Source organism: Rhinolophus sinicus, linkage group LG09, assembly GCF_036562045.2.
Source record: "Rhinolophus sinicus isolate RSC01 linkage group LG09, ASM3656204v1, whole genome shotgun sequence".
NCBI lineage: Eukaryota > Metazoa > Chordata > Mammalia > Chiroptera > Rhinolophidae > Rhinolophus > Rhinolophus sinicus.
The window spans coordinates 29,875,388-29,901,082 of record NC_133758.1 but is presented as its reverse complement, the minus strand read 5'-3'; the positions used below and the strand labels follow the sequence as shown (position 1 = coordinate 29,901,082).

At 42.6% G+C, this 25,695-nt stretch overlaps 1 protein-coding gene across 22 annotated transcripts in view; it reads left to right on the top strand.

Annotated features, from left to right (window-relative positions):
* The window catches only part of FHOD3 (formin homology 2 domain containing 3), a 433,462-nt gene that overhangs the window by 292,992 nt on the left and 114,775 nt on the right, over positions 1-25,695 (top strand). For 5 of the 22 annotated variants that reach the window (XM_074340106.1, XM_074340111.1, XM_074340104.1 and 2 more), the window contains exons 11-14: positions 17,578-17,667; positions 18,158-18,196; positions 20,440-20,781; positions 21,178-21,252. The exons of 6 other annotated variants lie outside the window; for them this stretch is intronic. In XM_074340106.1, the coding sequence (XP_074196207.1) occupies positions 17,578-17,667; positions 18,158-18,196; positions 20,440-20,781; positions 21,178-21,252 (546 nt within the window). The remainder of the gene's footprint in view (positions 1-17,577; positions 17,668-18,157; positions 18,197-20,439; positions 20,782-21,177; positions 21,253-25,695) is intronic. 11 more of the 22 variants (XM_074340114.1, XM_074340112.1, XM_074340107.1 and 8 more) reach the window with 5 other exon arrangements.

Genomic DNA, 25,695 nt, shown 5'->3' with positions numbered 1-25,695 from the left:
ATAGACCTTGAAAGACACACAAACATGCCTAACCTAGATTACTCTTCATCTACCTAAACGTTCTGGCCCGACTTACTGCCAATTTGTCGCGACATGCTGCCACATAGGAGGAATTTTAGACTGGATTTTTATAACTCTGTGACCCAACTAATGCCAATACTTTTGAAAAGAAGATAAAAACAGGTTAGAGGCTAGAAAGAGATTCATAATATCCTAAAATGTATATGGTACTCTGCACTCAGATGCCCGTTTTAATATCATTTGATCATTATATCATTCAATTCTCACAATGAGCTTCTGTAGGATCCAGGCAGGACAAGGGTCATTATCCTCCTTTTACAGATGAGGAAACCGTCAGGGGGTTGGTGCCTTGGGATGAATTGCAGGACTAGGGGGCTGAACCATGGGTTAGTTAAGCCCAAGCCTTTGGATTTTGCTTTTCAATGTCCGAATCGGACAAAACCACTTCCTAACTAACCATTCCTAAACATAGTCATTGAGTGAGACTTGCACTTCTGACTTTTTAGACAGGGAATTTGATTTACAAGCCATGTATGTGTATTTCTATTGAGGTGAATAGACGCATTCAAAGAGAGTGGAAAAGGGGAAATATTTCCAAGTCTCCTTATAGACTTAGACCACCTGCTAGGCTATGTGCTTTAATTCCAAGGGCTAATAAGACTCTAAACTCATATTGCTTTGCTTTGGTTTCTGAAGAAATAGAATCTCCACATGAAGCATTTACCAAATGAGGTACAAGTTTATTGGTCATTTGTCACCTGAAAGTATCTTTTATGACAGTGTGTGTTTCATCTTTGCACTTAAATTTACAGATTTGATTGGAAAGAAGAAATATGTTGACACTTTCATTTTTTACCAAGAAAACTTTATTTTTAGCATCTATTCAGCAAAAGAGCCAGCGTCTCTGGTTTAAATTGTAATAGTATATAATCTTAGGACTAAAAAGTCTTCAAGGTTGTCTAGCCCAGGGCAGGAGCCCTTTCTGTGTATTTCCAGGCTCAGGCACTCTCCTCTCTGAGGCACCCCATTCTAGCCTTGAATTTTTCTGTTTGTTAGGAAATTCATCTGACCTAAATTTGCTCCATAATGTTATAGCTCTATAATTGCTTAGCATTCTGTTATATGGATAAAATTTATTACGCATATTGTTTTCCTATGGTTCTTACCTCTGTCGACACACAACCAGGTCTTCTTCCTGCTCTGTCTGTCAGTCTTTCTGATACTGAGCATCGCATGGGATCTAATATATGAACTTTAAATTTCATCCTGCTGATTTCCACACAACATTCCAACCCATAGAGGTCATTTTGAACTTCATTCGGTCACTGCTGTTAGCAGTTGTGCCATCCAGCTTTCAGTCATGTGTATATTTTAATACGCGTGGAAGAGTGACCTGGCGGGTAGTAGATGATGACAACTGCTTTGGACTGGATGGTACAGACTACTGCCACGTGCCTCAAAGGCAAGGGTCGGAAATTTTCTCTGTCAGGAGCCAGATAGTAAATATGTTAAACTCTGTAGGCCAGACAGTGTCTGTTGCAACTGCTCAACTGAATTCTGCCTTTGTAGCATAAAAGCAGCCAAATCAACAGGTAAATGAATGAGCATGACTGCATTCCAGTGAAACTTTATTTATGGACGGTGAGATGGGAATTTTACATGTCATGAAATAGTCTTTCGAATTTTTTCCAACCATTTAAAAATGTGAAAACCATTCTTAATTGACAGATTGTAAAAAAGCAGGTGGCAGGCCAGATTTGGCCTATAGGCTGTAGTTTGCCAACCCCTGTCCTAAGGGTCTGGGTTGCTTGAGAGAAGGTGAGGAAAATGGCCTGGAATTGACAAAGAGGAGTATGTAGGGGATGAGAAAAGAACCCATCCTGCTGTGTGAGAGGGCTGTAGGGAACAGTGTCCTTCAGTTCAGCATTCGAGCAAGGAATATTCCATGAAGAGATCCATACTCGAGGGGATTTTGCTGATGCTTGCTCATGAGTTCCCATGGCCCAGTGGAGGATTGAGGGGGTTGGAGAAGCCAGGAGATGAGTCGAGCAAGGGGATATAGGGCCAGGTGGGAGAAAGGATGTCTGGTGCTGAGTCTGGAAAAGGCTGGGCTGCTCAGGGAGGTGGAGGCAGGCTGGGAACAGTCCCAGTGGTCCTGTAAGGCAGTGGTTCTGAACCAGAGATAATTTTGTCCCACAGGGGACATTTGGCAGTGTCTCGACACATGTTTTGTTGTCATAGCTCAGGCAGGAAGTGCTACTGGCATAGGGTGTGGAGAGTCCAGGGGTGCTGCTCAATAGTCTACAATGCGCAGGACAGCCCCCTACAACAAAGGGTGATCTGTCCTAAAATGTCACTAGTGTTGAATCTGGGAAACTCTGCCTTAGTCGAAGGCAGGTAGTTGGTTCCAATTTCTACTCCTTTCTTGGCATGTTGCCAGGGTAGGAAGTGTTTTGGCTATTGGAAGGGGGTAACTTTCTCAGAAGCACATGGAACTCCAGGGACCTACCTTTAATGCTCATGTGCATGGGTCAGAATTTACTTCTATTCAGAGAATATAATTCTCAAATTTATGGGCTACCATGTAGGTAGTACAGTAGGTCCTTTTGTTTTTGTTTTAACTCCGTTTAGCAAAATGTTATGCTTCAAATTCTCAGAGAATGTGCTGAACCCTCTTTGGGAATCAAAGGCTTCACTAATCTCATGCTTTTCTCAGTAACCAAAATGCCCAACATATCCAATTCGAATCAGCTTCATCACATTCCCAAAACTGATAATGGAATATGACACCAGCATAAACAAAATGGCAGAATAGAACCACGGTTATATAACAGAAGGTGTGCTATTCTGCAGCGGGGCTCAGGAAGTGTGTAGAGGAATAAGCACACAGGGGACCAGCTCACTAGAACCATCTCTGTCCACCCAGTGTTCACAGATATTCAAGTGCAGCCGAGGACTCAGCATTGAGAAGGAGTGATGGACCCGCTCCTCTTGGCTGGTGTGGTATCATCAACTCGTGGTCAAGATGTAACAACATTAAATTCAGGAATTGCCATTTTATTCTTACAGTTATACTAGAAATAAAAATAAGGAAAAGGGGCTTAATATATGTTACATAGAAATATTCATTCTAATACATTGAAAGTGATAAGGAAGTAAAAAGGCTGATGGGGGAGCCAAGCGTGTGGCCAGGCCTTGAGCTTGCATTTGGAAGGGACTGGACACAGTAGTTTGACCCAGATATACTTCACCCTCAAGCAGCAGAGAGAAGGTGTGGTCTGGCCCCAGCTGGTCCTAAAGAACGGGAAACCAGGAGGGACGATGCCTGGGTGGGTTACAGGCCATGGGTACTGACCAGACAATAGGCAGCCCACCCGTGCTGCAGGGACCAGGAGTCTGGCAGGGTATGTTGTGGGGATGGAGTGTGGACACCAGCCTCAGAAGCTCAGTCTGCACCTATTGGCGGAGAATAGGCCACAGCTCCTAGGGAGCAGAGGAGCGCTCAGTCTGCGCACGTCCTCCCCAGAGTGGCCTTTGGAGTCACAGTATAGGACATAGAATGAGGTATTGAAGTATGGAAGGGGGTGCTCGGCTCCATGCCTAATAGCCATGTGTCAGTTTAGATCTGGCCCCTGATACAGAGCAGGCACCGAATAAATAGCAACTCTTTATATTGTCAAATAAAAACCTTATAGGATTTAAAGATGTGGTACCAACTCTGTGATGTAAAGTGGAGAATAGTTGGATCGTATAGTCCAAAGGTGATTATAACCATAGCAGCTGCAGCAGTAGCTAATCTTTACTTATGTATCTGCCAGGCAGTATGCTAAGAACTTCATTTTGCACCATTACCCCACAAAATAGGTACTATTATCATCTCCATGTGACAGGAGGGGAAACTGAGGCACAGGGCGTTGAAGTAACTTGTCCAGAGTCCCATAGCTAATATGTGGTGGAGCAGGAGCTGGTTTTAGAGTTCAGATGATCTGGCTCCAGAGTCCCTGACCGTCACCATTTTGTTACACTATTTTTTTTCCCCTGTGATGCTGTAGATATAAAACAAATACACATATAAGTGGGTATTTGGTAATTAGCACATAATTGGTAAATGCATGTTGCCATCTTTCTATATTATTAGTTCCAGATTTCTCATATCAGTACATTTTAAAGAATTATTGCTTAATGTACCATTATATGGAGGTACTGTCATTCATTTTGCTTAATTCTAGTTTTTTCCTAGTACCAAACTTGCTATAATGAAACACACACATTTGTGTACATATGTTAGCATTCTTTTAGGAAACATTCTTAGAAGTGGAATTCTAGGCCAAGGGACATTGACATTTTAAATATTAGTATCACCACATAGCTCTCTAATAATGGTATACCAGTTTGCTGTCCCACCATCAGCGTGTAATTGACTATTTTCCCACATCATCACCAGCACTGGGTCATAAGAGTTTTTTGGAAGTTTTGTAGTTCTGAAGAGTGAAATGTGCCTCAGCATTTTTAATTTGCATTTTCTATTACTGCTGAGGTTTTTCATCTTTAATTGCTGCATTGACTATTAACCTTTCCTTTTCTGAGTATTGTCTGTTTACATTCTTTGTTCATTTGTCTCCTGAATGGTTTGTCCTTTTTAATTGATGAATAGCTACTCTTTATTTTTAATATGGAAAATTTCAGATATAAAAGAGAACATAAGTATTCTTTATACATTATAGATATTAACTTTTTTGATAACAATGTCACAAATATATTCTCCCTGTCTTTCAATTATCTTTTAATTTATGGTGTCTCTTGATGTATACACAAAATATATTTTTATATTGCCCAATTTGTGATTCTTTTCCCATGTGGCTTTTCGGTGTCATGTTCACTCAGGGCAGTGTGCCCTCTAACTGCAGCCTCTCTCTCTTGTTTTGGAAGAATGCTTTCCAATTCTTTCCTCACTATCTTGGAGGTAAGCAGTAGAAGCAGTAGTGATAGCAGGAGTTGGCATTTATGGGGCACTTAACTGTGTGTTGGCTATTGTGCTAAACGGTTTTACACATATTGTAAATTCCATGAAGAAGATGGTAGTATCTTCCCCAATTTACAGATGAAGAAACTGAGGCACAGCGAGGTTAAAGTACTTGCCTCAGGTCTTACCAGGAAGTGGCACAACTGGGTTTGAACCCAGAGCCTACACTCAGAAGCAAACACCCCTGGAGCTAGTCTCTGAATCTATAGAATGTTTGCAGTAGTAACAAGTTTTTCTCTTTTAAGGATGAATTAGATTTGTTGAGAAAGCAAAAAAGACCATTCAGAGCAAATGTTGACTGGAACTTGGTAATCCTAATGAGCTGTATTGTCTACAGTCACTCTTTGATTTTGATCCTGAAATAATCATACTGATTTGCTTGTTGTTCTCATAAAATGGCACTGAAGACAGTTCCTAAAGAGGGCTCCTGAAACTGTCAGAGCATAACTGTAACATTGGGACAAAGCCTTCCTAGTTAATCATAAGTAACCATCCATAATCTTGATGATGGGGGAAGAAAGGAAGGTATGGGGAACAGAAACTCATGGTGGAGAGGAAGCCACAGTTAAGAATCAATTATCAGAGGCTAAACTGTACTCACTTTTGAGGCTCATGTCTGATGCACACCAATTAGTGCCAGTGGGTGGTGGAAAGAGGGGAGCCAAGCCTTGGTGCTGAGCCTCTGGGGTGGGAGCTGGAGAGAGGCAATTGGAGTGTGGTGTTTTCTATTTCCCTGCAGGAATAGGAAAGGGAGTTGGCACCCCTCCACCAGCCGCAGGAGCCAGTGGGCACATGGGACAGCCTAATTATGAAACCGTAATGGTGGTGAGCTCATCTTCCTGCAGTTTGACAGACAGGAGGCGAGTTGGATTCTGAGTTCTAGGGCAGTGCCTTGTCTCACATCTAGTCCACAGGACTTCATTGCCAGGGGTCCCAGAATTCATTTGCTGGTTAGCTGCAGGGTCTTCAGCAGAATTATAGAGGACCCCATCGCTCTGTCTTTCTTGGACACAGTTGGTAATAAGCAATGAATTTGCAAGCAAACAAATTATGAAGCTAGCAGGTGTTATGTAATTGGTGTTAACCTATAAAATCTACGACTCATGGATACGCGCAGTCCTGGCTCCTGGAGGAAAGTTTGGCCAAGTGTAGTACAGTAGCTGAGGTTGCTGAGAGCACAGGTATGGTCTTCACAGCTACTGCCCCTGCTTCCTCGCTGGGCTTTGCCTCAGTCTCCTCCACGGTAAACTCAGGGTGATGGCGCCTCTTTACTAGGATGGGAGGTGGATAGTTAAGAGAGGCCAAATGTGTGCTCAGCTCAGTGTTATTATCACAGTCACTCCATGCCCTGGGGCTTTCCCGGATACTGTTTTATTACAGAAGGTAATTGTTAAATAAATATGGATATGACCTGGAGAGAAGAGTCTGGGCACCGGCATAAACACGCTAGAGGATTTCACAACAACCAGATTAACAATCACTGGTACCCTGAGCAGCAAGTAGTTACTTGGGAAGATTTATCTGCTGGTAAATGATGCATTATAAATGGATAAACCCGCAAGGGATGTGACCTCTTGAGGGAGGTATGATTGGAGTACAGCCAGAGATACCGTTTAGTGTCCAAGAGGCTCTCCTGGTTTCCTGAATATTGAATAAGGAAGGGTGGACAGCAGGGGAGAGGGTTGGGGGTGGGAGGCCAAGGGGAGTGAGCTTGGAACTGGGAAAACTACACGGAGAAAAGGTAGAGGCATGAGGCATAAGGAAGAAGTCACTTTGCAAAGTCCCTTCTGATTTCTGGGGCAGAATTCCTGGTTTCTCAAATATTCTCTGTGACCAGATTGCAGATTTCTTGGGGGTTTGGACTTTGCTGAATTGAGTTTGAAGCTCTTTCTAGATTTTGAAGAAAATGGCAACATTTCACCCTTCACAGAGCTACTGATGAATTCTAAGTGAAGTGAGGTCAGGCTTGCATTTCAGCACGACCACTCAGAACAGTGTGGGGAGTGCATTGGAGGAGAGCAGACTGCAAGCAGGAAGACAGGCGATTACAACAGTCCAGGGAGAGGTGAGAGGGTCTGACTCAGGCAGTGGCGGGGAGAATGGCGAGTAGGAGGAGGTGATGAGAAGCAGGACATTCTTTGTACAATATTGACTGGATTATATGATGAAAAAGGGGAAGGAGTCTGGGGTGATTCCCACGCAGCCACTAAACAAGGGTCGTGGGATATCTGTAGGGCACTCAGTAAGCTTTGGGCACTGTAATTTTGAGGTGCCTATGGTCAATTGGGTAGTAACTTCTGGAACTCAGGGACATGTAGGTGAGGGTTGAAGCCTCGGCTTACATGCCGTAACCCAGGGAACACAACCTGAGTGAGCAAAGAAGTGAACAGATAAAGCCCTGGAAGTGAAAATGTAGCAGCAGCATCTCATGAAATGCTGAATATTAGAAGTTCACTTACTTTCCAAGTCAATGAGCCTCGAAATCAGTTGTCTTCAAGTGTGACTGTTTCTCAAGCTAGAGTGGCCTGACTTGGTGTAATGTTACAGGAAGAAACCGCCATTTACTGTGGGAGTGCTGGCGAACACACTTCAAAGAGAAGGAAAGGTTCTTGTTTCTAGTTAAATCTTTGACTCACGTTGGGCATTTTCTTCTGTCAGTGTCAAGCCTGTTTCCCCATGACTTGTGCAAAACCCACATTTCCTATAACACCCACCTTCCCAACTGTGTTCTAAATGTTCACATCCCTTCCTGGTAGAGCTTGATTTTCCTTGGCAGTTCATGCAGGTATGGGTGTAGGTGTTGGTGGTCCTTCTGGAGAGTAAGCATCTCTCTCTTTATAGCCTGTGCAATTCCCAGGATCCCTTTGGAAATGGAGCAGGGACTTTCTAATGATTTCTAAGTTGAGCTGATTGAATCCAGTCATGAAAGAAGGAATGAAAATGTCTTTGCTTGTCCAGAGTCTGTGGAGGGAGCCTGGCAGTAACTCTTTCCTGATGAAGGTTGAATAAACAGGGACACAAAACTCTGAAAGTGTAGATTGAAGAGGCCGAATCTGACATGGCAAAGAAGGAAATCTGGGCACGGGTGTTGCTGGTGAAGCACTTTGCAAGGGAGCCCTTGGGAATAGGCTTTGGAAATCGAAGAGGACAGAACCAAAGAAAGAGACCCCTGACCTACTGTCATTCTTGTCTTATACCATGTGCTCAGCAAGCTGACAGTGATCACAGAAGCATCATATTCATGTTGAAAAAATACTCCTAAGTGAGTTAATGTTTATGTTTCAGAAGCTGACCAGAATTAACATGGGCTATAGTCGTGGTCTGCCTTGTGGAGCCCTATATCAATGTGTCATTGATTCTCCTCTTAGTGGAACGGGACCTTGGGGGGATGGGCAAGGAGTGAGAGCTGGTAGACTCCCTATGTACCTGAATACAGTGAGAAGAGACGTTGATATTCAGGAAAGAATCTGAAAGAAGGAAGGATTAGGAGAAGAGGCTCTATTTTCCAGCCACAAAGAAATGATCATAGCAGAGGAAGCAGAGCTTAGTGGTTAGTAGCTTGGATGCTAGAGTTGGACTACCTAGGTTCAAATCCAGGCTTACTAGCTGTGTAATTCTGGGAGAATTCCCTAACCTTTCTGTGCTTCAGCTCCTTATCTGTGAATGGAGCAATAATAGCGCCAACCTCAGCAGTTCCTATGAGCATGAAAGGAGTGAACCATCTAAAGTGCTTAAAATAAAAGTGCCTGGCACAGAGTTTGTTAAATAACTAGAATAAATGGGGGACTGCAGCCCTCCTGGTAGAGCCTGCTTTCCCTGGCGAGATCCCTGGGAGGCAGAGCCAAGCAATAAAGAGGGAAGCCTGCCCCTTGCCCTTGGAGAGTGCCTGGCAGAATGCAAGGAGGCCTGGGCACATTTGGGACAGGTATGTGCAGCCTAAATGCCTTTTGATCATCCTGATACAGCATGCTTCCTAAAGACACAATAACTCAGTGAGGAATTCAGAGACAATTATATCACACCTCAGGCATACTCAATTACAGTATTCACATTGCCCCAGAGAAATAATTTCATTCCTGAGGTTTTATTTTTCCAGCTGTGTGGTTCTGGTTTTATAAACATGAGATTAAAAATTGACTAGAGATGAGCTCTCACAAGGATGTGGCCAGTCAGGGCCTGCTGCGTGCAGGCATTTCTCTCCTAGAGGTCTCGGGGTGGGACTGGCTGAGTGCGGTGGAGGGTACCATGGCTGCGTGCCAGTGGGAGGCCTTTTGAAATGAAACAAATACTGACTTAACTGAATTTGAGAAGACGTTTTTCTTTTTTTGTTCTTTTTTCACCTATAATAAGCTTTGTAAAATTGCCTTTGAATCAAAGGATAAATAATTTTGATCAGGAAATGGGGGAGGGGGATCATGAAGAAAAGATGAAGTACCTTTGTGCTTCTTAAAACATGGCTGGGTCTTGGGTCCACATCCACGATAGCTCATGTCTATACGTAAATGAGCAGCCAGCAAATCCTTAGACAAGAAACCTCAATACTGAGCTTGTTATTTCACAATAACCTTACATTGGTAGACTTAGTCAGTATTGGCATTTTATGAACTTTGATATTATGATTCCTGCCCTATGTTTATTGAGGCAGGAATACTAGCTCATGAACTAAAGGAGAACAAAAATCATATTCATTCATTCATTCATTCATTCATTTGTTCATTCATTATTCATTCAGCTCCTATTTTCTTGTGCCTGCCATATTCTTGGTTATGAGGACACAGTAGTAAACATGACCCCTATGAAGTTTCCAGCCTCAGAAGACAGTGCACACATAAATATTATAGCAAGTCAATGTGTAACTTTGGAAGAGGGCTTTGAAAGGGAGCAAACAGGGTTGTGTGATAGAGAGTAACGGGGATATAAAGTTATGCCCTTGAGAAGAACTTGCAGAAGTGCGCAAAGACACGTACTGGGATTGTCATTACAGTATCACTTATAATACCAAAGAATTGGGGCATGGCTAGATAAGTAAAACATGGAATAGCTGTAAGGTGGAAGGCAACTGGAGGATTTTTAAGAAATGCACCATATCAGAAGTACCAGCGTACTTGTCACATCAATTGCTGTATAAAAAGATTGTAGAACAATATGTCAGTTTTTTTTAATCTGGAAATTTATCCACCGAGTTTATAAGAGTTGTTACTGCTGGTCAAAGGGGACTTAATTTTTATCAGCAATATTATACTTTTTCAAAGGGAGCATAGATTCCTGTAATTAAGTATTAATTTAAAAAGATTCTTTAGAAAAGAAGATAGTGGCGTGGTGGTGGTCCAAGAAGCCTTTCAGACGTTTAGGCTGAACCCTAAAGGATGAGAAGAGCGACTTGGGCCAAAGGAATACCATATTCAATGGCAAAAGGAGGAAAGAGCATGATGTACCTGGGTAACTCATAGGTGTCCTGAGAGACCAGGTTATTGTGTGTGTGTGTGTGTGTCGGCGGGGTGAGGGGACGGGACAAAGAAGTGGCACAGAAATGAGATGAGATTGGACAGTAACAGGTCAAGTCAGGCAGGGTCTTGAAAACCATAGCATCGAGTCTAGTTGGCATGTAGGGGCTCAGCCATGCACATCTGAACAGATGCCTGTCTGCCTGGTGGCCATCAGATTGGGGGCAAAGGAAGGTGGAAACAGCAACACTGGCTGGTTGCCATTGGTGCAAAACTACTGAAAAACCTTAGTAGCTTAGACTAGGGCAGTGGTTCTCAACCTTGTGGGGCATCTAAAATAACCCATGCTCAGTTCATACCCCAAAATAGTGGAATACAATTTCTGAAGGTAGGGGCAAAGCATTCACATTTTCAAATGATATATCACAAGGGTGAGATCACTAGGCTGGAGTTTGCTCTTGGCTGTGGAGAGGCATGGAGAGTTTGAGGCACGCTTTGGAGAAAGAGCCAGTAGCTCTCACTGCTGGATCTCCCAGGACTACCCTCCTGGGGAAGCTCAGACCAGGCTGAGCCCTGAACTGTTTGGGACATTGTGGGCACTGTGTGAGTGTACAGGGCAATATGTGGCCCTGTGACATGTGTCCAATTTTTTGGTGATGGTCTCTAGATATTTATGGCCCTTTGCTGCTCTGTTTTCTCTTCCTGTTATCTCCATTTTATGGGGTTCATTCTTCATTGGCATCTCCACCAGCAGATAGCCAATGAAGTAGAAAGCAAATGCTACCCAAACAAGTCGCTGTGGTTACTGTTGGTAATTTGGGGCATGACTCAAGAGGGTAGAAAATAGAAAATGAGGTTGTTGGGAAGAACCCTGGCTGAAATATAAGATTTGGGGTTTATCTCTAGATGTCAATTATCTGTACTTTATTACCGTATTAAGAGTTGATTGTGGTGTGTTGAAGTCCAAAGCATGTGAAAAGGCAATTAGAGTTTTAGACTCACACTGAATCATGAGTTAGAAAGATGTTATTGCACACTAAAACTCGGTAACACGTTCGGCTTCCTCATGGTGGGTTACGTTTGATATCTGTTTCTTGAAGACGCATATTATGTTTCTTTCATTTCTAGCTAGGAGTCTTTCACTCTTTGGTATCTTCCTCTCCCCATTTATGAAAAACATTAAGACCAAATGTGTCTAAGAAATGCCATTATTTGAAACACTTAAAAGTGAGCTTGACTAAACAGTACACGTTAGGCTAGTGATTGTATAATTTCTGGCGATGGGAGCCCTTGTCTAATGTCCCCATGATTTTGTTTCTTCAGCTATCACAGACCACCAGAGCTGGCGTTTCCCATTCTGCTGTTGCACTTTATTTTATGGGCAAGATAAGAGAGCCCCAATGTCTCAGGATGGAGCCAAGCCAGACCCAGGGCAGGGCTGTTTTCACCTCTGGCGGCTGCCATCTTGAAACCTCTGCCTGGGACTACACTTGATTTCCCTGCTGTTGCCAAAAGTTCATAGGGAATTCCAGTCTATATGCATCCTAGTTTCTCTTCTGCTCTCTGAGACTTCTAAGGGACATTTAACACAATTTAGTATCAATGGCTTAGAATAAAGTTTTTTTAAAAACAAAATTGAAATACACGCAAAAGAAAGTAGTGAGACTCCTCCTTAGTTATGACTGGATTGATTTGTTTTACATATGAATAAATCTGCAACCTTGCTATTAATTATGGGTTTTTTTGTTTTTTTTTACTTATTGATGTTTATACTCTACAGACTGGAATTCCATTATATTAAACTACTCCATGTTTTCAGCAGAAAGAATGTGCTGGATCCATTAGTATTTCATTCAAAAACAAAATAGCAAAATAATGGCTTATGCATTAAGGCGTTGGCCAGTAGTCCAGTTCTTGGTTATATTCGGTATCCATGGCCTAGAATTTATACCCCTTCTAAACCGCATGCTGCAGGGACCATAAATACTTTCCTGTCTAACTTTGGGTTCTCACCATGGAAACATCAGAGCAACAGCTGGGCTCTGTTATATGTCTTTTTATTCTTTTGGCTGGCAAAAATCTTTGGAGGGAAACTTTTTTTAATTTGGTGGATAACAAAACTCTATGAAATCATGAAATCACTGTTTCAGTTGGTCAGATATATGTCTTAACTGATTAAGATCACTAATTGGAAATGTTCAAATCTCATCTTAGACCCTTGGTAACCTAGAAACAACAGACTTCAAGTTAACAGAAAGTGTGAGTCATTGTGAGGCTAAGTTCAAACTCCAGTCTAAATATTCACTAACACAGAGTGATGCCATTGGAGCCCAATGGGGGTACTTTTTCTCTCATAAATTTAAGAAAGTATATCTATGAAATATTTTCTTTATTAATGATGATATGTCTTATGCATTTTACATAATGAAATGGGGCATTTAAAATATCTGCATCTTATCTAAACCTCAATGCAGAGCTTTCTAACGATTTGCCACAAATGGGTCATACCTGTGTCAAGACACTGATTCTCTCAGGGCCACCAAGCAGGTCTGAGGTGACTGGAGCCCTGGGCAGGTCTCCTGGTGGCCTCACACAGCTGTGTCTGTTATCCTGTGGGCTGTGCAAATGGTATTATGTTGTCTGTGCTATGTGAGAGGAAGATGGAGAAGCACAGTTTAGGCGACAGTTGCTTAGATGGACCAGCACAGTGATGACAGAGTGATGGGGTCAGTTTAGATTCTTCTTTGGTTTCATGGGGAGCCTGGCATGGTAGAAAGGATGCTGGCCTGGACATTAGGAGACTGGAGTTCCTACTGGCAAGTTATGTGATCTTGCCTTCTCTAGACCTCATCTTTCTTATCTATGGTGTGGGGGGATCTCTAGGGTCACCTCTCCATTCTTGCCAATCTTATTCTTTGACCATCCATGCAGGTTTTTCTATGCTGAGTACCATGCTAGGTTCACAGTGCCAAAGAACATCAAAAGGCAGCAAGTACTTCCTGGTTGTCTTTGGAGTCTGGGTCCACTAGAGAAACAGATGAGGGAGAATAACTCCAGGCAGGGAGAATGGCTCCTGTGAGGACCCCAGAGCTGAAATGCCCTTGGTGTCATGTACACAGATCAATAGACCAATTAAGATTGGGGCATGGAGGTTCATGGAGGGAGAGTGGGGGATGACGTTGGAGAGATGGTCAGAGTATTAGCTAGGCAAATTGGACTTCATTCTAAGGTTAGAAGATATGTTTGAGCAGGCAAATGTTACGTGCAAAATCCTATCTTATCCTCTAGTCACTTCCTGCTTGGCTTTCTGAGTTTTGAGCCAACAGCACTGTGGATGTCTTTTTCAGTTGAATACATCTTGGTATAATTAGTGGTTTAATGTCTTTCTTCCCGATGGACCTATAAACTCTAAGCATGGGAAACTCTTTTAACCACTGTACCCCAGTATCTTGTGGAGGGTGGTCTTGGGCCTTGTAGGATGCAGCATCTAAGCCTACTTGATGACAGTAGCACTTCCTCCCCAAGGTGGGACAGCTGAGAATGTCTGCCAACATTAACAATGGTCCCTTGGGTAGAATCAGCCAGATTCAGAACCACTGCCCTGGGGCAATGCCACTTCTAGGTGATATGAATCAGATTCATGATATGAATGTTTAACTTAACAAGGTAGCACCACTTGTTTGCCAAGTGGTTATACCAATGCATGTTCTTGAAATCAGTATAGGAGAACCAGTTGAGCTGCATTCTCTTCAGTACTTGGTGTTATCATACTTCTGAGTTTTGCCAAGTAGATATAAAATGGTATCTTATTGTGGTTCTGATTTATATTTCCCTGATTTATAATGAGGTTAAAATAGCTCGTCATGCTAGATCATTGGCCATGATCATCTATTTTGCTCACTTTTATAGTTGTGTTTTTATTGATGTTTAATGTACATGTTTGTGTATTCTTGATATGAAGTTATATCTGTTAGATGTATTGAAATACCTTCTCTGAATTTGTTGCTTGACTTTTCCTCATCCTGATGGCTTTGATCCTAGCATATGCTTTAATACTGTTTTAAATGTTTCTATTGTACTTTTGAAATAGCTCAGCAACATTGATTTCCCTTGTTGTTTGTGTTCTGAGGCCTAAGAAATATGACATCAGCCTGAGACCCAAATCTGGGAAAGTTAAGTGGGCTTTGAAGAAACTAAGCCCTTCAGAAGTTGTCAGATTGCAGGCATCTTGCTTTTCCAACTGAAAAGGGTGGCCTCCAATTTGGGACTGTTTGTGGTAAAAAGGAAAACACCTGATAGGTTCAGAACAAGCCTGTGCCCTAGAGTAACTCCTTATTATTAAAAACAAGCAAAATACCCCTAGAGCTATTTAAAAGCCAAATATCAAAGACCCAAAATCCCTTAGCACAACTATAAACAAAACTAAGTTATGCTTCAAGAGAAAATTCACCTAGGGAAAAAAGCTAAATTACCTAAACTAATTCATCAATCTTAACTATTATCAGTGTAAAATATCATTCTGTTTGACTAATTTCATCATAGGATGAAACAAAATAAAATCAAGTATAGAATGTTCTGTGCCCTATGAGAGGGTATGCCCTTCTCCACCCATTTAGGTTGTAGGGCAAGGCCAGTGCTTTGACCATAGGGCATCCCGAAGTCGGCCCTCCCGGTGTGCCATTGTGCTGCGTCCTTTGTCCTACCCTGCCCCTCATGATAACACAGCTATGACACACGCAAGTCATGGGAAAATTTTTTGTAGGGTCAGAGGTGTTGAGCCTAAAGAGGAGACAGGTTGGGATGTAGCTCAGGATTGCTGTCTTCAAACATCTGTGGGACAACTACATGCAAGAGAAAGGTATCAAAAAGACAGAGCTTACACAGGTGGAAGTTATAAAAGAGAAAGTGTTGCTGTCAGTGCTGTGGAATCCTTTGCAGAGTATGTGTCCTCTTCCTTAACGAATCAAGCAGAGTTCTGAGTGTCCCCTCGTAGGGATGTTAGAGATTTCCTACAAGGGCCCAAAAGACAGCGATGGTAGTGATGATAGCTAACAGCTAACACAAACTGATTTGTTTTATGCCATGCCCTTTCAGTGTTGTACATAGTAAGCACCACCTCCTAGGAGGTAAGTACTATTGTTATCCTATACGGGATAAGAAAGTGGGGCTCAAGGGCACACAACTAGTATATGATGGAGCTGGAGTGCAACCCAGGTTGCCTGGCTCAGAGCTCCTCCAACTACAGCAGAAACTACTTCTAAATGACTTTACTACCTGGGGGAGCAAGTGAAATCAAGTCATTTTAGGAGGAAGGGCTCAGTGTTTCATTTTAAAGAGGAGAGACTTATTAGATGGTGGGGTAGAGATCTATGTATTGTAGGTAGACCAGAAATCATAACATCTACAGATTCCTGATCAAGCTGAGGAAAGGTGGCCTCAGGCTGAAGGTTGTGGGCATAGTTTTTAACTGAAATGTACCCAGTCATTATCAATGGGAGAATGAATAAATTGTGGTACATTCATATAAGGGAATATTATACAGCAATGAGAAGGAATGATCTTCAAGTACACATAACACTGTAGATGAATCTCACAAATATGACACTGAACAAAAGAAGCTGGACATGATATGATTCCTTTTAGATGGAGAAGAAAAACAGGCAAAGCTAACTTATGCTATTTGAAGTAGGGGAGGGAAGCAGTTAGAAGGGAGATTTAAAGGAGTGCTGGTTCTATGGATGTATCTGTTTTGTGAAGTTTAAGTGATTTGTGTACTTTTCTGCATGTATTTGATACTTCTTTAAAAACAGAAACTACAACTGAAGGACAATGGGATAAAAGAGTTAAAAATCTTGATAAAGTGAGAAATGGTGGATTCATATGAACTGAAGGCAAAAAGGAGCCGTAGACATTTAGAAAGTAGAAGATGGACACTAGGAGATTGCAGAAGAGTTATAAGGTGGTTGGAGTAGAATGAGAGATTTGGGTAAATGGGGGCTTGTGGTCAGGATGTAGAAAGTTTGGATGCAAGGTTTCCAAGGTGGACTAGTTCCAAAGTATTGTATGCTGGTGAGGGCCAGTATGTGAGGGACTGAAGTGGAAAAAGGGGCAGGTCATGGGAATTCAAGAGTTTCAATCCCTTTGGCAAAGGATTGAGAAGCCTACAGGGCCTTGGGTTGGTATTCCATGTAGAAAGTGACATAAATCAGATATTGACAGGCCTTGGAGGCCAAAGGAGGGAAATGATTCAGTTATCAAAGTCTGTACTTGTTTAGCTGCAAGGGTAAAACCCAAGTTAAACTGAGAATTTATTATCTTCCTTTAGTGAAAGGCCAGGGTGGAGTTTCAAAAGTATTGGATCCAGGTGTTAATATTGTCATGGGATTCCTCTCTCTCTCCCCCCCGCCCTCAACTCTACTTTTCTTGGGTTGGCTTTACTCACAGATAACCTTCTTCCACTAGAAGTTATAGGCAGCTCCAGATTTAGGAGGTTCTTACAGCTGGTCATCCCTAAAGACACTGGGAGAAATCCCAGGGGTGACATGGATTGACTCCACTTAGACCATGCAGCCACCCTTAAAGTTGGGGTGGATCAACCCCCTGAATCACATTCACTGAGAATGAGGGAGTGGTTTGCAAAAATGAGATATCCACCATGGAGGTTAGTGCTGGGTTGGCCTTAGTGGTTTCCAACTGAGAGGGGTGCACTAAAGAGGTGAGGACTCTGCAGCAGGAGCTGGGCGTTACTAAGGACACTCACTGTGTGATTCTGTGTGGAGGAGGAAATCCACCTAGGAGGCCTGCCCACAGCCAGAAGCTGCTCTGAATCGCCTGTGGGGGTGCAGGGCAGCAGCATCCAGCCAACTTGACAAAGAAATTTGGCCTGTGCTGGGTTATTGCATCTCCACCCCGCATTTAAATTTCCCCATCTCAGAACTGCCTTCCTTTCCCCCAACAGATTGAATGTGCTCTTTTCATTTCAGCCAGCTGGAGTTGTGTTTTGCTTCATCTTCCTGTTTGTCTGTAACGCTTATCTCGCTTCTCCATCTTGTCTCTGTTGTGCATTTCTCTTTTCCTGGCCTGTCTCAGGGATGAGGAGGAGGAAGAGGAGCAGCCAGTCACGGAGCCCAATTCAGAGGAAGAGATAGAGGACGATGCCCCCTCTCAAGGCAAGGACAGGTACCAAGGGCTGGACCCTTCCAGGCCCCCACTAAAAGGCCAAGGCTCCTTTCTGTTGCACAGTTTGCAGCCACCTATCAGTAGCCTCCTCCCTGCCTCACTAGCTCCCACTGGTAAACCTTCCCTGACCCTGTGCACAGAGCCACAGAGTGACTAGTTCTGTAGAAATCACAGGGCACTTTTTTATTAGAGAACTGTATTTTTTATTCAAATACTGCCTTCTTAACCATGCTTTATGGAAGACTCACCCAGTTGGTTTTCTTCCCACTGTTCCCTTCCTCATTAAGTGCTTTGGCTCAGTCAGATTGGCAGTGACTAAAAAGATGCTCATCTCTGCTCAGAAAATTTTAACCCTTTCATCACTGTAGTAAGAATAATTACACGTGTTTCCTGCTTCCTACTAATTTTACCAGTAGAATATTAGCTTAAAAATATGTGTGGGTAACTACTGTGTAAATGATGCAAGTTTGTTTTTTATCCAAATTGACAGGAATGCTTTTGACCCCATGCAGCATAGAAAAATTGCCAGGTATTTATTTTCATGCCCAGAACAACTAACATAGCTCTAGGGACCTTTGGGGACTTGACTGTACTCTACTCTCCTCTCCAAGGTGCATTCTTTCTGGCTTCAGGCATTGTTAACAGACACAAGCACCTTGGAGATACTTTTTAATTTTGTAGGTATTTCCCAAAAATGATGTCTATATGAAAAATAAAGACTGATAATGGGTAATTTCTGTATTTTTGAATGTCATTTCCTGATATTCAAAAATACATCTAAATTGGTTTCCTTCACTTTATTGATTACACTGCAAATTGACATTTTTGTTAGTTTTCTACAAATAAGCAAAATCAAAAGGATCTTGGATAAATTAGGGTAAAATCTTTCTCTTACCAACTTCAAAGTCAGTGTGATTCTTTGCTGCTGCAGCTTCATTTTCCGGGCCACCAATGCACAATGCACCTAAAAGTTCTCAAATAGGCTCATTTGACATGCTGAGACACCCATCATTCCTAGGGGTCATGGAATCCTCTTGGAACTGACAAACTAATGATTGCTTCCCCTCTTGGAAATGTCTGGAAAGAAGCCATCAGGGTGTGCAGAGAGAAAAGGAATGGCCTTGTGATGGAGAGTAAACCACACATTTCAGAATGAGAGGGTGAGAAAGGTCGGCATTCGCCAGAGCCCCTCGCCCATGCTGAGAGCCCAGCGTGTGGATAGTAACTTTTTAGTTAGGGAAGCTCTGGGAAGAGAGGAGTTTTAGTTGACAGTTCCACCGTAGACCGAAAATCAGCCACAGGAAATTGGGTAGACCCTCAATAAATACATTGGTATGGCTCCATAGGTGCTTTAAATGTGCACGTTTTCTCTCCCACACGCAAACCCTACAACCCTCAGTGACTCACACAGTACAGCACGTATGGACCAGACGGAAGAATCTGGCCAGAATGGGCAACTTCCAAAGGCATCCCTCCTGACACTGTGCTGTCTTTACATAGGGTCGTTGTTTGCACAAGCACATGGCTGTTATCCTACCTTGTGAAGCATCTTTGACTCCACGACTAGTGCTGGAGGGCATCCTTGGTCATAAATTATAGTCATATTTTTCAGTTTTAGGAAGTTAAGCTATGCATGTTAAACTCCAGGGCTTGATCGTAATGGTACCTAAAACATTCATTAACAATGATCTGGAAGTTTTTTGTTCCCTGATGTAAACCTGTTAAAATGGTAGGGAAAAATTCCGCTTACTTCTGTGGGTTTGGTGTCTTCCACTGCTCCCTCTTCCTGCTGGCTGCTTCTTTGTGTGTGCCCACCACACAGGCCTACCCTGTGTACCTGCTGTGTGCCCACCACATGTGCCAGGCCTGCTGGAAGCACTTCTTTGTGGTCCCATGTCATCCTCCTGTTGGGCCAGGGAAACCGATATGTCCCTGCCCATATATGCGGGTGGAGCTCTAAAGTTGAGGGAGAAAAGAAAACTGTTCACACCCTATTCCCAAATGGGCGTGGCTGGGAGTCATGTTCTCTGGAAAATACAGATTTAACATAAATCCTCAGATTATGAAGGCGTACATCAAAATATCTAAGTGTACTGGTTCCAGTCCTCTGAAGGAGGACCGATTTACAACTGTAACTGTGGCAGAATGAGGCCTGCCTGCAGGAGTCTACACATCTAGGGCCTAGAGGCAGAGGAGGCCCTGGGGAAAGGGTGACATCGGCAAAATGTGTCTTCATTATGCAGCCCTTCCTTCCTGGCTCTTTCCATTCTTCTCCTTTTCTCTTATCCATACCTGCTTTCAAGAAAGGACTGAAAACAGTAACTGAAGTATAGAGCTGTGGGGATACCACTCTTTAAGGCTGGGCTTTTTAGGTAGAGGACAGATACTCTGATCAAGATAAAGAAATGAAGTTTGAATTACGGAGATTCCGGTGCCGACACAACCAGTGAGGAGAAACTTGGGGGGCTGAGTAGGTGTGAAGAAGAGCTTTTGAGGCTCCATTAAATCCCCTCACAAAGACCTCTATGCCCAGAGACCAGGTGGGTCTCACCTGCCACATTGGCAAACTCAGGGTGCCAGGATAATTGGGCAAACCAAAGCTTCTGGCTTTTGTATTGCAGTTCAAGAAGCCCAACTGGGTTCTGAAGTAAGTGGCTGTAACAAGAGTGGATTTTTACATGTCTTTTCCTTTTTCCTAACTTTTGCTCCTTCTCTCCTGAATTTCTGTTTTTCCCTTTCCCTTTCCCTCAACTCTTCTGTCTGCTGGGCCAGCCCTGCGGCGGAGCAGATCCCCACCGGACAGGATGCTGCTTCCGAGAGTCCAGCCCTCCCCACTGCCTCCAATGCCACCTCGCAGGGCAAGCAGCTTCCGGCCAGCGCTGCAGTGAGGGGCCTCTTGTGCAACGGGGCCTCTGGGCCTGCCCTGCTGCCACCCCCCACCCCTGCCTTGGCTTCTCGGTCCTCCTCTGCTGCATCTGGCCTCCCGAAGGCATCACCGGCCATAGAAAAGCTGCCCTATGTGCCTCACAGCCCCTTCCACCTCTTCTCCTATGACTTTGAGGATTCGCCCTTATCCACCAAAGAAAAGGAAGCTGAGGCCCAGAAGGAAAACAGGTAGATGTGGTCTGCATGGAGGCCTGTGTGAGGTTAACCTGGGGAAGGCAACACATTGCTTAACTGCATTGCTTGGCTCATCTTGTGCTGTGTTTGTGTGGATTCCAGTCAGAGCAGAGAAACTAACTCCCTGACCACTCACTAAATACCAGTATTTAGGCAAGCTACAAAAGACAATTGTCATCCACTTGAAGTAAGGAGCTCTTTTGCTATGATACAATTATTAAAAATGGATTTTAAATGGGAGGTATTAAAAATATGCATGGTCTGACATAATCGATACATCTCGCACCCATCTACCTGGCACAGGGTCTTGTTTGACCTGCAGAATTCCATGAAGTGCTTAGTCATCTTCCCACGAAACATTTTGAGTGGGGCTTGCCTTCCTTTTAACAGTTGCTCTGATTCTCTCCATTTGAGCACATATTCTGCCTCTGAGCCTTACAACTTCCGGTCTTTCTCTTCTAATAGGTGGGTGTCTTTATTTTCTTTGCCCTTTCTATAGCTTTCGCTTTTTATTCTAATGTATCCATTTTTTTTTCTTAAGATTACTCGTACCGTGTTTCCCTGAAAATAAGACCTAGCCAGACAATCAGCTCTAATACGTCTTTTGGAGCAAAAATTAATATTAGACGTGGTATTATATTATATTGTATTATTATATTATATTATATTATATTATATTATATTATATTATATTATATTATATTATATTATATTATATTATATAAGACCCGGTCTTATATTATAGTAAAATAAGACTGGGTCTTATATTAATTTTTGTTCCAAAAGACCCATTAGAGTTGATTGTCTGGCTAAGACTTATTTTGGGGGAAGCACAGTAGCTTCCCGTGAGATGGCAAACAATTGCAGTTTGAGTCACTTCATGGACATTCATACAATTACATTATTTAAAGTGTAAACACTTCAATAATTCTTATAAAAATTGGGGGGGGGAGAACAAAGGGCGGGAGGAGTGTAAATCAAGACTGCACAGGGAATTTTCAGCAGAGCTTGTTGGCTTACCTGTGTGCCTGCCCTTCACTGACACCTGGATTAGAAACTTCTGCAGAGCAGGGAATGGGGAACGGAGGGTTGGATATTTTGAGCAATCAATTGTCCAAAATTAATACTGATGGCCACTCCCATCTTAGAGTAATAATAATAATCGCTGACATTTATTGAGCATTTAAGAGCCATGAAATTAGCACTTTAATGTATCACTTAATCCTTAAGAGGTAGGTTCTGTTCATTGCCCTTGTTTACAATGAGGAAACTAAGGCACAGAGAAGTTGGTAAATGGGGAGTGGTTTCCACCCTGGGCAGCCTGCTCTAGAGTCTGGCCCTAACCTGTACATTGTATAGGCCTCTCTTTTAGGCAGTCTGTCACCCTCTCTCCTTTGTGGGCTTGTATACACAGTAACTCCTAATACCTGGTCCTAACCCTAGCTGCTGTCTGCCAGAGGTTCTTCAGGCAGGTCCTTCCGGTAAGATGCTTTTGTCGTAGTCTGCTTGGGGGACCCTCAGCCTGGGTGTCCAGCAAGAAGTTACACTCTCATTTTGAAAGAAGGTTTACATGACCTGGGCTTGGCAGGCAGCTCTTCCACGCCACAAATAAATGGCCAGTTGCTATGGGTGTCAGGCATTCCATCTGATAAATACAAGAATTAATCTAGAACTGTGGTCATCAACCATTTTTGCTTACATATAACCTAAAAGAATTTTGAAACCTCCCTCAATGTTTGAAGTAGCCTGTCCAGTTTTTTTTTTTTATCGTAAGCTTAAATAGTTTACAAAAGATGTAATTTGTCTATTGTATATATAATATATGTGCTTTAAATTTATTTTTGTCAAAACCTTGGGGCTTTGGATTTAACTGATTAAATTAAATTATGGGAAACGCTTACATATGCCTAATTGGCCACGCCAGTCTCAAATGAGACCTAATTTCTGTCAGCAAACGTCTGACCTCATGTTTCAATTCCAATAAGCTAATATGCATCTCTGTGACAACCATTTCACTTCTGGGGTCTGACAGGTAGGTGGATGAATAGATAGAAACAATGCATGGATCTGGCTCTGAGTTTGTCCCTGGATAAATAAATCACTGCCTTCTCCTTTCTTAGTATTTCTCAAGGAATTTCCTCAGGAGTGGTGCTTTCCCATATTATTCCTTTGCATATCACCCTGGAGACTTTACAGCTCAAAGCTCTGCCCCACACTGATTCAGCCTGGATGAGAAGACTGCTTTTTTTTTTTTGCTTTTTTCTAAAAGTGCAAGGCAATTGTGGAAGGGAAGGCAGGAAAGGAGAACTGGGAGACCCTAGGATGGCCATGGGAAAATCCATTTTAAGAAAGAGCAAAATGGGGAACTCGAGGATCTGAAAATTCATGTCCTCCTGCTTCCTGGCTTTGTGTACCTCCGGGAGCAAGTGAACTCCAGTGTGAACATCGCCAGACAACAGGTTCTCTACCAGTCCCTTCCAGGTTTAAAATTCTGAATTTGCTGTGATCTTTCCCACACTCCTACAGTTCTTATGCACTGTCTCCAACACGGCCCTTCTGCCCTGCAAGGACAATCGCTATGTGTGCGTTAAGAGCTGTGCATTTGACTGGAATAAAAATATCTTGGCAACCTCATCTTCCCCAGTGGTGTTAGCCCATGATGCTGATCCAGAACTTTCTGGTAATGGTCTCACAGCCTCTGAATGGGGCTTTCCTGGGATCCACGTCCCTCCCACTTGGTCCCCACACTTCCCTACTACTTATAGACCTGGGGGATGGGAGCGGTAGGTAGAAAGCAAATTGCTGAAATGAATAATCATATAAATGAGGACAGCAGCTGCATGTTTGTGAATGAGGATTGATTTCATTAGATTTCACTGAGAAAAGTTTACAGTTTTTAAATTATTTGACAGGAATTTGTATCCTGTATAAACATTGTTTGTTCCTATTAATTTTCTGATGGTCACTCACTATGGTTTGCGTGGGTCCTTCCACACATTTGACTGATCAGTGGGTGACTGAATAGGTTATAATAGAAACCAGTTAGTCATTAATAATAATAATAATAATAATAATAATAATAATAAAAACTGAAGAGTTAAGTGAGTGAATTGTATGTTGTGATTAGTTTGGCTGAAATGGAAAAGCAAAATTGCATTGACTGTGAGGTATTTGAATTACTTGCTCAATCATTAGAAAACCCAAAGGAGGGATAAACACATCATGCTTGTTTTACTTTCATAATGTCATTGAAACATAATTTTAATGGCGTAAACCGATTAAAACATTCCACAGGATGCCCACTTTTGGTCGGAAGGGGATTGTCTTCGTTGTGGACAATACCGAGCTGAGAGTCCGGCAGCTGGGTGACACAGGCTGAAGCCTGAGCACAGATGCCTGGTCTCCCGGGGCGCTCAGCTCCTGGCGGCAGCCTCCTTCCCCTCCCGCGGCACAGTGCTTGCTGCCTTGCTTCTCTCCCTCTTCTTTGCCCCTGAGCTTTTTTATTCCTTCTTTCCTTCTTCCTTTCTTTGCACGGTCTTCTCATCCATTGCTTTTCTGCTTTCTCTATGACCTGTGGTTGGGGTGCCCTCTTGAAAAATCACACCAACACTCAGAGATCCTGTTGGACCTGTAAAGTGTTGGGTTTTTTAAGAGCACAGAGACCAAGTTCCACAAAAGTGGTGAGCTTACAGAGGAGGACGATGGAGTAACATTGATTGTGTGATGGGAGACCCCATCTACCCGGTGGAGGGCCTGGTTCTGAGCACAGGACTGATGTGTGGTAACACATCAAATAAACAAACAAGAGCAACAGCCCAGCATACAAGACTTAGCAACACAGGATAGATTGGGGGAAATATAAATATATTCTTTCTCATTTTACTAATGTGACTTATTAAGGAAATCTGACATTTCCTCTCTGTATTCCACTTTTTAAAAAAGATGATCTGGTTTTACACTTTTTTCTACACATAATTTTTGACCTTTAAGAATATTTTATATGGTTGTGATCAAACTTAGTGTATTATATCATGATATTTTAATTCAGCCTATATACCGAAGGTGCCAAAAAAAATGTATACACATTTTAAGAAAGGAAAAAAATTGTTAAAATCACACTGATGGTAACCACTTTGATCACCTTTTGTAATTGCAGGCGTCAAACGTGACTTGTATTCATCTTTTGTTATCGGTATATATTGAGTATTACAATTTTAATATAGTTTTTTCCTTTCTTAAAATGTGTATACATTTTTGGCACCCTTTGTATATATAAACATTTTTTATGTTATCACTTATAAAACTGGCAGTCATTTTTAATGGTTGCATGAATTTCCACTGAATAATATATCACACTTTCTTAGCCATTCTTACATTGTTACTTGGTTGCGTAGTTTCCAGTTTTTCACTGTGATCTCAGTCATGTTCCAGTGAGTATCTCCCTGCATGACATTTTTGTTATATAAATAACCATGAGGTTATGATAACTTCCCCAAAGTAGACTCACTCTGTCAAAGGATATCTATCTGCATTTTGAAGTCAAATTACTTCCCAGAATGCTTAGTGTGGATTTCTGTTGATGGGAGTTTGGACTGGATTCACCATATGGCAGGAAAGTCTGTGCACGTATATCATAGTGGCCCTTGAGGTCCCGTGTACCCAAATAAAATGTCCCTAACTAGTTTAGGGGAAGGAGTTGGTCCTGCTCTGTGGCTGAGTAGACAGAGGCAGAGCTCTCTGAAGCTTGTTATTTGTAACTAATCCTGAGTGTCCACTCCCATGCAAGCCCTTCAGGTAATGATCTCTGCTGGGAATGCACTGAGGGAGGATGGCTAAATGCAATTGCTAAAGAACATCTATTCTGAAAAAACAGAAAGAAAACTCTAGAATTTTACAAATCCTGAAGCT